Source organism: Cavia porcellus, unplaced genomic scaffold, assembly GCF_034190915.1.
Source record: "Cavia porcellus strain 051 isolate PalLab524CR breed Dunkin Hartley unplaced genomic scaffold, mCavPor4.1 scaffold_2, whole genome shotgun sequence".
Classification (NCBI taxonomy): domain Eukaryota; kingdom Metazoa; phylum Chordata; class Mammalia; order Rodentia; family Caviidae; genus Cavia; species Cavia porcellus.
In genome coordinates this window covers 99,814,004-99,826,154 of record NW_026947485.1, presented here as the reverse complement: position 1 = coordinate 99,826,154, position 12,151 = coordinate 99,814,004, and the positions used below count along the sequence as shown (strand labels likewise).

Here is a 12,151-nt window from a genome sequence, read left to right as displayed (position 1 = left end):
CAATCAAAAAGCCAAAGCCTATGTCATAATGACATATGAATGAGAAAACCAGTTTAGGCAGAAATGAAAATGGTCAGATGTCGTAGCAACTGGCCTTACACCCTCTCAAGAAGTAGTCATTTTAACAAGCAGAGGTGAATAAGATGATTATGAGCCAGAAATAAAATCCTCAAAGGATTCTTATCCTCAAAGAACTCATACAAGAAGACAAGAACTCTCAGGACCCTTGCAAAGGACTTGCTAAGACCTAGCTAAGAACACTGAACATACTCCTGTTTCTAAACAGGTTGAATAGGGATAGTGTATATATTAAGTTGCAAGGGTGGATCGAGAACATACCTGAGGAGTTATCTGCTAAGTCACTTAGTCAGCTACTGTGCAAAGGTTTTACATATGCCAGCCCTGAATCAGTCCTATGTATGCCATAGTGTTCACAGCAAAATGGCAAGGGGAAAGTAAGTTATTCAAAAGCTTTGTTCACTCACTTTAAAGGATTGTCCTTTATCCCATCCTTTCTTGCATTTTCAGCATTAATATGTCCTTTCTTTTCTACAACTGACAAAGGATTAATGTCCTAGAATATGTTAAGGAGATACCACAGAGATAAGTCAGCTGCCAAGTAAAAACAAAAAGCAAAACGTATAACAATGTACAAAAAAACCCGGAAGACATACACATGTACAAAGAGATGATAAAACTTAAGTAAAAATGAAAACTTAAAACATAGAATAGTTATTAGAAGTGGGAGAAATCAGAATGCTATAGGACACAGCAGTTCCCTGCCAATTAAAGGTGGAGTGTGGATTACTGCTACCAGTGAGGGTGTAGCAGGCTCTCCTCACCAAACTGAGAGTCCCTACACCTGAAACTAGCAACCAACTGCCTCCTAGGAAGACAGCCCAAAGACATTTGCACACCCAGGAGGACTAAAAGTAACTTATGATACTCAAGTAGCATGATCCAGGGTGGCAGGAAGTACAGACAATCTGAACCCCCATAACGGGGAAGGGTGTTTTGCAAAATGTGGAACATGGATGATAAGCAATTAGAGCCACAGGCTACAGAGACACAGACAGGAGGAACACACTAGAGAGTATAGCCTAAGTAAAACTGTGAGACACAGAATGAGAACAAAGCATAGGCACCCCCAAATAGGGCAGAAACACTTTAAACAAAAGAGAATTTAGGGAGTGGAGGAAGTCTTTGGTCTCACTCATAATGTCAGTAGTCTCTGGTGTCTTTTTTAATGGCCTTTCTAAACAAAATATAAACCCACACAGTTCTGTTCCCCCAATTTTTTGCATATGTTGTTCCCTCATCTAACTGAGCCCACACATTATGTGCCAGACAGAACATTACCAGGTACACAAATACAGAAACAGATTGGACCCAATCTCTGCCCTCCATGATTATAACCCAGAGGGCTCCTAAGGCAAACCACAAACTCTTATGTATGACAAAGTTCAATATGAGAGGAAGAGGATGTCACTGTGGGGAATAAGGGGCTGTGACACAATGGCCAGCTGACCCCAAAGGATGAGGCTAGGACAAAGAGATTCTCAGCAAGAATTAACAGATTGGTTGGTTGAACTGTCCTGAGCAGGGCTTGCTAATAGCCTCCACCTTGTCAACAAACCTGCTCCAACAAGAGACAGCTACCCAAGAGGGGATGACAGGCAGGCCACAGCCCATTTCTTTTTTTTTTTTTTTTTTTTTTTTTTTTTAAGAAATGACTTTTAAAAATTTAAATAAATTAGGTTCAAACATCATAGCTAAATCAAAAAAATAATTTCCTAATCTGTGTGCCAAGCCTACAGATTCCCTCACACCCAGTCTCTGAGGACCTTTGTAGAAATAGCAGATAGCAAACTGGTACTGCCCTAGGCACACCAGAATCATACACCGAGGATGTAGCCTCATGTGCCCTGTTGAGCGGGCTCTGGACACTGCGTAAAGGGAGAAGCCCACACTGAATCACCCTTCAGAAATCTTCCCACCCTCCTCCCCCCAGAGACCTGGAAGGTGCCTTTTCTTTGCTCTGTGCTCTTAAGTTTTCATGAGTCCAAGAAAAAGAAATGTGAAGGTAAATGTATTCTTTAATCAAGCATAATTATCTTTTAAAAGAAGTGAGCAAGGGGAGAAGTCAGGGTAAGGGTGGCCATCTAGAAATTACATTATTTGGAACAAGCTAAAGTAGTAGTCCCAGAGGATCACAGAAAAAAAGAAAATCAAGGCTGGCAAACAGAAAATATTTTTTTAAGAGGGGAGTTTAAACTCTAAGATAAATCCTATGAAATGTAAACTGAACACAAGACAGACTCAGGAAAACAAATGGAAGTACATTATTCCATTTTTATTTGATAACAATAAAGACACCAAATTTTCCAAAGATGAAACTAGCTCCCTCAATGCAATTCTCTGATCAGATTCTGATTAAAACCAGAAAGTTAGCTGTCAAGACGGAAAATTCATTTTATATTAGTTTCTATAAAGTCTGAAATGTTTTAATCTAGTAAGAGACCAGCTTGCAAATGATAGTTTGCAGAAGATCCCTTATGTGAGCTAAAAAAATCAAACACCATTATCAGATTATTTTTAAGTTAAGTATATAACAAAGGACCATCGACAAGCCTAAAAATGGTACTTTAAAGAGCACATTCTCCTTTTGAAGCATGGAATAAGACACTGCAGTTCTGACAAACCTAGGCGCCACAGGAAATCATTAGCTATTCAAGGATGATGTCACTGCCCAGTGTTTCTTACCTAGGATTACAAGTTCAACTGACCAGCGGCAAAGATAAAAAAGATATCAGAGCACTTCCCTTAGATCAGAAAAGTGTCTCAGATGAGAAGGTTGATCCTTAACCTCTACTTAATTTCTATCTGTTTCCTCTGAGCCACTGGCAATACGCACCAAGAGTAGATAAGAAAATTCAACTGTCAGCTGTCAAAACTGCAAGGCAGACAGTGCCTTGCACAACTACTCATTGGCTTAAAGACCGGCTCTGTTTTGTATAGCTATGGCTGCTTGCAGGCATATGCCACTAACAGAATTCTTTTAATTTCAGATGAGATTTTCTTAAGATAAAAGGTACAAATGGAATGGAATTCTGCGTTGGCATGCCTCAGATAGGGAAATGAGGACCACAAACATGGCCTGTCAACAGGTTTATGCTTCTCAGAGGCGTCTTCCCAGGACACTGCAGCCAGCTGCAACTTCTCTGGTACACAAAAGTTCATCACAGCTCATCCCTGTGCAAAGTGATTTTTAAAAACTGAGTTTAAGGTTCAATGTGCTGATTACTAGAAGATGTCTTCAATTTCCTCTCCCACTTGGAAGAGCTTAGTTAAACCTGGTCTAAAAACACTTTTGCTATTTATCCTCTGATTAATCAGTTATTTTTATATTATCCTTTGATTAATCAGTTATTTTTTTATTCATATCATATATGGGAATCACTGTTTCAAGCAGAAAATGAAGCCAATAACAGTAAGACACAATTTACAGATTAGAAAAATGCTATAAAAGAAGTCAAACTCATGACTACTTCCTTTGTAAGCCATCCTAAGTACAATATAAAATGAAAGATAGTCCTCTCAAACAACTTACAAAACATTAAATATGAAAGGCAATTGTCCGCAAAAACTAAGGCCACCAAAAAGCCACTGTAACCAGTAGTATATCAACTAACTATAACAATTGCTTCATTCAACTATGTGCCACGTAATTGTGACAGTCTGTTCACTCCTGAGAAAATGGGGGTCACAGATAAAATGCAAGAGGAAAGGAAGTAAGAAATGACAATCATGGTTCCTCTGAAATGCGCTATTAACAAATCAAAGTGAGAGCACCAAAAACTTAACAATTCCCATCAAACACATCAAAACAACAAACTAAAAACCAGAATACCTTCAATCTATTTTTTAATCAATAAGCTGATTACTAACAATCAAGATTTATGTACACTTGCAAAACAAAGAAATAAGGAAAGTTTTTTGCAGGTGTTAAAAATGGAAATTTTTAGTTTTAAGTTGATATCCATAAAGTCATATTTAAGTAACGGACACCTGCCTTACTGTGCTTACCTGAAATGGCATCCCTCTGCAAGAAATGATCCTAAGAAGAGAAAGTAGTTACCTACCTCTTTGTAACAAAAAAACACTTTGCCTGGTTACTTTTTTCATGAAAAGAAGTATTTCAACTGCCCAAAGCAAAAGAAGAAAGACATCAAAATAATACGCACCTTCATACGTTTCTAAGATGTGGACTGTGTCTCCTATTTGTAAAGAAAGTTCATCTGCTCCCCTGGCATCATAGTTATAAAATGCTGTTGGAAAAGCAGAGGAATATATTAACAGTAGAAATGACAACGCTGGGTTGTTTTTATTTATTTTTACCATTTTGAATATCGAAATACATTCAGTCTTTCCCTGTATCATCCTGTCTGACACCCACACAATTAGCTTTTGCTTCCACACAAAAGGCTGCTAGTGTTAAGCTGGACAAATTCATAACCACCAAAAACACTAGACTTCCATAAATTATTTTATTGTGGCAAAATGTAAATGAAACAAAATTTGCTATTTGAACCACTTTTAAGAGTACAATTTAGTGTGCTTAAGTCACATTCACAATGCTGTACATCAATCACCCATATATTTCCAAAATGTTTTTATTACTACAAACACAAACCCCATAATCATAAGCAAAAACTCCCAAAACCTCCCTCTGAGAGCCCCTTGTGAACCTCTAATCTACTTTGGGTCCCTATGAATTTAACAACTTATTTAAGTGGAATCACATAGTATTTGACTTTTTATGTCTAACTTCTGTCACTTACTATAATGCCCTATAGGCTGACCCATACTATGTATCCAAATTTCATTGCTTCACATGCCTGAATTAGTATTCCATATAAGTCAGTATTTATAATATGAAGGATATTCTTAACAGCATTCTAACTTCAGATGCTGTCTCTTATTTCCATTAATAGACTTTTTCTAATTTCCCACCAACTACACCAAAACCATATTTTTGGAAAGCAAATTGATGAGTATATAATCAATGTTGATATTAAGCCAGTTGGTGACACTAAAATCACAGAAAACAAAACAGCATCCCCATTAAAGGAGGAATCTTTAAAATCTGGGCAATATAGTCAATAGTAAAGAGCTTTTTCTAGCATGTGATGAGTTCAATTACCAGCACTACAAAACTTAAAATTAAAAAGAAATCCTTAAAATTGTTAATGATACCCAACAAACGTCTGCAATCTCAACTATGCATCGTTCAGCTGCATTTGTCCTCCGGTGTTTCAGAAAAAGCAATTCACACTTGTAAAGGGTGTCACAAAGTGACAAAAGATATTCAAGCAGCTTACTTATAATTTAAATACACATACACACACACACACACACACACACACACACACACACACCCCTCCTGCACAAGTCATGATACCTGAAAAACTGCAGCATGCAGTATAAAACTCATCTTTAAACCTCTGATCAAATTTCTTGCCTGTCTATGCAGGACATCCCTGCCAGACCAGGTTACTCTAAGTTTCCTGGGTTGCATCTCTAAAGCTCTCTCTTACAATATTACCTGCAAACTCCTGCAACAAAACCCTCCACTACCTGACCTCATTTTCATTCCCACCACACACTCCCTTTCCCTGGGCCTCTTCCTGCTGAAGGGGAAGCCAGCCTGACCCACACCAGTCTGTCCCAGACTGCCCTCCCTCACCCAATGGGCTTCCCAGGAGGGACACTTGCCAAGCAATAATGTGTTTGCTCTTTCAGCCCTGCTCCTCACAACCCCACATTTTGCTACTTTTGTGTCCTATTCTGTATGAGTCCATCACCTTTCAGACTGTGTGTTAAGATGTGCCCACATAAAAAATCACACACTTTTCACTATTGCATGCCTCCAGCTTCAGCAACAGAGCCACGCTTAGCTGTGCAAAAGGTAGCCTCGTAAACCTAAACTGCTTGAGCTGTTCCAGGCTGCAAAGCAGGTTAGAATTTCAGGAACCCTGTAGCTTCCACAGGACTCATGTTCATAGTCTCTAAGTGTCAGACAAGATGAGCAGGACAATACCTCTACCCATGAACACCTGTGTAGCCTACAGTACACCATGTGCCCTGTCACCACCTTCTCAGGCTGTAAAGAATAACAAAACCAACATCACAGAATTGTGTATTTTGTCTCTTAAAGAAAATAGTATCATTGGGGAAGGTGACACAATGGAGCCCACAGTAAATACTCCACGCTGAAGGCCCTTACTAAGAAGACTATATATGTTCTAGAATCCCTTTTAAAAACTCAAGCAAAGATATTGCTACCTGTTCACAAAAACTCTAAAATACCAAAAGCCATACATATCCAAAAAAATTCCATTTTCTCCAAATGCATAAAATGTAAGTGTCTTCAACTGACAAGAGATGGTTACTAGCTGTTATAGAGTTTATTTAGCAGTTTATGATGAGTCTTTGAGAGGAAATAACTTCAGAAGGTAAGCCCTGAGCATATGCTAAACTTCCCCAGTTAAGCATAACCATATTCTTAAGCCTTTAGTAACCATAAGTATATTTATCACCATCCTTAATACAATCCCACTAATACGCCTTTTCTGTTACAGATACAGGGAAAAAATATATATCAAAAATAATAATAATGAAATAAAATGAGCATGGCAAGTGCATAAGATCAAAAACTACAGTGGGTGGTCAAATTTTTTAAGACAATGTACACTGCCATTTAAACACCCTCAAACTACTCTCCACCATGCTTTGAACATGCTTACCCCATCATTCTTGCCACTTTCTGAGCAGTTTGATGACCACTTTCATGAATATCTGTAGTGTGCTGTCATGGCTGCTTTGATTCCTAAATCAGTTCAAAATTGTTTTATCTTTAATGATCATTTTGAGTTTGGGGATGAGGCAGAAGTTCTATGGTGCCAGATTAGATGAAAAAGGTCAATGAGGACCCCCAGGTTTTTATTTGACAGAGACTGTCATAAATGTTTGCTCAATGAATGGTAATCAAAAACCATGGTCAATGTCTCCCTTAAAATGCCCCTTCCTTTAAATGAATTATCCTGTCATTCCTGGCAATGTGTATTGTATTGTGAAAAGCATTTTGTTCTTTTTAATTTAAACATTCACTGTATCTTTGAATCACCTCTTGAAAAATACATCAGGCACCTATAAACTGGTAAAGAACATACACAAAATGTCTTCCCTTCCACCGTTAAGTACTTTATCCCATACTCATTCCAGAAGCACAAAGTGAAAAAGGTGATAAAAATCTCACACATGGATTCAAAAATTACAGCTGAACTATGAAATCAGCCTAAAGATACATAACTTCATAAATGAAATTTTAAAAAAACCAAGTGAGGCAGACAAAGGGCCCTAAATCACAGAACAGGGTCAGCACCCCAACACTAGCTGCCTATTCCTGGCCCTGTGTACCAGGTAGTATCAATGGCTAAAATTTCCCAGATATAAAGACAAATTACAAGACTCAACAGAACAAGAGTTTAACAGGAAGGATGGGAAGGGAAGACAGAATAATGGCTTTACAAGGACATGCCCACCCAAATCCCCAAAACTTGTCAGCAGTTCGCCCAACAGGGCCAAAAAGGATGCTACAGTGTAATCAAGTTCAGGATCTTGAGATGGGGATGTGAATCTCAGGTTATTCAAGTGGACCCAAAGAAATCAAAAAATCCTCAAAACAGAGAGGAAGCAAGGACAGAGTCCAGACAGGAGGAAGTGAGGTCCAAGCATAATAAGAAAGGAGGCAAAGCTAGCCAGGAACCCAGCAGGCTCTAGATGCCGAAAACGCAATGGAGTGCTTCCCCCCAGCTTCTGGAGAAGCCTCCACTCCGCCCACACACCTGCATTTTAGGACGTCAGATCTCTAAAAGTGGACAAGAATAAACTTGTGCTGTTTTAAAACAAATACAGTTTCTGATAGTTTTGTTGTTGTTGTTGTTGTTGTTATAGCAGCAATAGAAAACTAACACAAAGAGATATGTGAAAAATTATTTAAAAGTCATATTTTGTGGTTTAATGAATGCACTCCTACAGAAGCAGGATCTTGTCTGCTGGCATCCAAACCCAGATGTATCCGAAACTATGGTGCTTATTCTTGAGTGATATAAGAAAAATGATGGTGATACAGCAGTATTGACTGATGCCTGCTGAGCATGTTCCTGGAACAAGGCAATGAGGTAAAAAATTCGTATGTTCAAAAGTAAAATATCCCTTGTAGCAGTACAGTAAGATAGATACATACTTTTTCCCCAGTTCCTTCATTCAGGGTTTACAACAGCTCAGTATCTACCATCTACAAGCATCCACTGGAGGAGCTGTATAGTGAGAGGCCAGCCTGGATATAGGCTGGGTTTCTAACCTCTATACAGATGGTCTCTTCTCAGCCCTCAGCCACAGTCAGGCACAGCCCTCTTGGGCCTCAGGCTGTCCTCCCAAAGGCTCCCCTGGAAGTGATATCGCTCAGCTTGGAATTCTCTGTCAAAATCCCCCTATGCATTCACGCTCCATTCCTAAGGATCTCCTATGTCTTAAAACATTCTGCTAATGAACCACTCAGTCCTTATAAGGAAAAAAAAGAAAAGGCTGGTTGACCAATTGTTACAGGGAGCTGATCTAGTTACAAATATCATAGGCAGTCAGACAGGGCTGGGCCCTCAAAGAAGCAGGCACAGAAGATCAAATGTCTTGTGACCTTAGAGGAGAAGCACACTTCTTGCTGTGGGCCAGATCTCAAAACAGAAGGCAAAACAAATGCGACCACATCCTAAGTATAAACATTAGGGATTAGGTATGGATCACCTTGAGAAGCCAGCAGTCACCATCCCAACCCCCTACAGGAAAAATCACTGATAGATAAAGAATGATTGCTTGCTACATTTGTCCCTGATTTGGTCAATTTTATCTGAACAATTAAGTTTATTCTTTGACCCTAGCTCTGTCCCACATCATGCCCACCTGCCTTGCGAGTTCCCAGTTTTCCCCACTTAGCCCCAGCTCACCTCAAGGTTTTACTCTATAAAAATCCCTAGAAAAGACAGAATCTTTGGCAACCCAGTTAGGGAGCCCTTCTGTTTCTCTCCGACAGAAGCTTTCTTTCAAATATTTCTGCTCCTAACCTACATTATTCCTAAGATTCATTCTTCAATTTTAGAGCGCATGAACAGATATAGAATAAGGTAGGTCAAGAATTTCATTCTCCTATATCACAATCAAAATCAGTAATGCAATTTATCACATTCATAAAGGATAAAGAACAGAATGATCATCTTAATTGGTACAGAAAAACCTATCTCATGAAAAGCAACTGTGAGTAAGCCAAAAAAAAAAAAAAAAAAGTCTACGTCACTATTCTTATGAGAAAAAACACCTATCAACTCAACAGATTAAAACACAGAAGCCTGCAGAGGAGTGCTGATATACCCAAAGTGACACAGCGAGCCAACAGCAGCCCTGGGACCCTCCGTCTTCCCTTCCATGCTGTCTTACCAGGCACATCGCTTGGCCCAATTCTTCACCACCTCCCTCTGAGCTATAGAGAGAAACTCTACTCGCTTCCCTCCACCCTCCACCTCTCTGTTGTCTCACTCAGCAGCAATGCCACTGCCCTCTGCTCTCTGAAGGGAATGATTGCACGGTGTTCCAAACCCCAAGGAATCTGATCTTAACCCACCCAGCAATTCTATTACACCCCACTTACCCTCCTGGCTCCACCTTCCCTCCAAAGACAACCAAAAATTATTCTTCCGCCACTGGGAATGCCCTTCTTCCCAACCTCTCACACTACCACAACCACCACTACTGCAAGTCTACAAAGCTCATCTTAATTTTGCATCTTTGTCCAGGTCCTAACTGAATTCTTTCTCCCCCTGCACCAAAAATAAAAACAAAAACAAAACATTATACACATACCAGAAGTAAATGCTTGCTCCTGAACTTTCCTATTACCTCTGCACCAGCCTAGGACCTTGCAGAGTTGGCTTATGTATGCATCTGTCTCTCCCACCAGATCACTAACTCCTTGAGGGAGGTAAATGCACATTAATCATGGACTTTCCCACAGCAGCTAACACCATGCCTTGCAGGTAAATTTAACCAGATCACAATGTACTCCCTCTTGTGTGGTTCTGCAATACCATGAAAGAAAACCTTTATCATTTATTCCTCTTTAAAATGTCCTTGTCCTCTGTAAAACATTGTAAGTGACTGAGATTTTTCCAATCAATAAGAGAGACACAAATACCGGCTTTCTAGGATCTGTTTAGGGTCTTTTAATGCAATCAGTCAACGCACTATCATGTGCATAGAATCTCCTTTTAGCCTTTGTGGGCTGAGTACCCATTACTTCTCTAAACTGACTTGCCTCTGAGTTCTTCAAGCTATCCCACACACCCTTGAAACATGACTTCAGGATTTCAAGTAGTAACTTACAAGTTAATTAAATTCTTTTAAAAATCAATTTGTGGAAATGAGGGGCTCTGTAGCCTCGTTCATTTGGTCCTGTCTTTGGTTGGCAAAGATGCTCAAGGGCATGCATGCTTCTCAGACTGCAGAAAATATAGACTATCCCCTAAAGGAAGAGGTCTGGGACCTGAGGGTGCTCCTACTGGGAGGCCTTCACTGCCCAGGACCACCTGTCTGACCTTGCGTTTCACAAACCCTACCTATCTGCCTATTCTGTACCAGCAATATACACTGCATTTTTCAAGCCCCTGTCAGCCCTGCTCTAGTTCTCTCTGAGCTGCCACTGGGGTTAGAGAGTAAAGTTGAGCCGGACACACCGTCAGGAAACAGAGCCCCAAAGCCAGACCTCGAAGGAACACACTGAACCATTCACAAATACTGGTTAGAAAGAATAAGACAGTATACACATCCCCTGAACTTGACCCTAGGGAAAAGGTTAGCTACTCATACCCAGGGCTTGGTGAAACTGGAGAACAAAATAACAAAGTCAACTTATATGATGAATAATAGTACAACAACCCACACTACCAACAGTACTAGTGGGAACTGGGTACTAACATTCACAAAGGGCCACATGCACCAATCAGCATTAAGTATCACTCAATTGGAACTGCAAACTATGTTTGCTAAAATCTATTTGCTAAAATCTGTTTGCTAAAATCTATGCACTCACTACATCACACTGCAATCCTTCCTCACCTGACCTCTCTATCTCCCACCTCCCAACTGTGAGTTCTTCAAGTTCAAAATCTGTCTTACTTTCTGCAAGTGAAGTAGAAAGAAGGCAGGACAAAAGGGAAGAAAGGGGAAGGTCGGAAAATTTGCAGAGACTGGTTCTAACAGTGCTACTAAGTAAGTGTTGTCTCTCATGTTTTGTAACTATGAAATAGAAATAATGAAATTACTTAGAAATAAATTTAACCAAGACATAAAAGATCTGCACACTGAAAACTACAAAATATTGCTGAAAGAAATTTAAAAAGCAAATGGAAAGACATCCATGTTTCACTGAGGGGAAGTCATAATACTGCCAAAATGCCAATCCCACCCACAGATTCAATGCAATGCCTACCAAAATTCCAGCAATGCTTTTCAAAGAAAAAGAAAAATCCACACATATTAAGGACAGTGGAATAGCCAAAACAATAACCAAAAGGAAGAACAACGTTGGAGGCCTTACATGCCATGATTTCAATATTTATAATAAAGCTACAGTAATAAAAGTGTGATAGTGGCACAAAGACAAACACAGGTCAGTGGGATAGAACAGAAATTAACCCTCACATGGAAGGTCAGCTGATCTCAACAAGGGTGCCAACACCAGTTAATGGGGAGAGGGCAGAATTTTCAACAAACTGTGCTGAAAAAGACTAAATATCCCTGGGGAGGGAAGGGGGCAGCTAGACCCTTATATCATTCACTAAAAATAACTCAGATGAAAAATCTAAACATAAACGCAAACACTATAGAATTCTTAGAAGAAAACATGACATTCGATTTGGCAATGATTTCTTGACTATTTTACCAGAAGTACAGCCAACAAAAGTTGGACTTCACCAAAATCACAAACTCCCATGCATTAGAAGACAATATTAACAGAGTGAAAAGACAACTGACAAAATGG

General features: G+C 39.5%; 1 protein-coding gene across 3 annotated transcripts in view; it reads right to left on the bottom strand.

Moving 5' to 3' along the window:
* The window catches only part of Dock1 (dedicator of cytokinesis 1), a 516,033-nt gene that overhangs the window by 457,263 nt on the left and 46,619 nt on the right, over positions 1 to 12,151 (bottom strand). For all 3 annotated transcript variants that reach the window (XM_013143418.3, XM_063244929.1, XM_003479612.5), the window contains exon 2: positions 4,245 to 4,328. In XM_013143418.3, the coding sequence (XP_012998872.1) occupies positions 4,245 to 4,328 (84 nt within the window). The remainder of the gene's footprint in view (positions 1 to 4,244; positions 4,329 to 12,151) is intronic.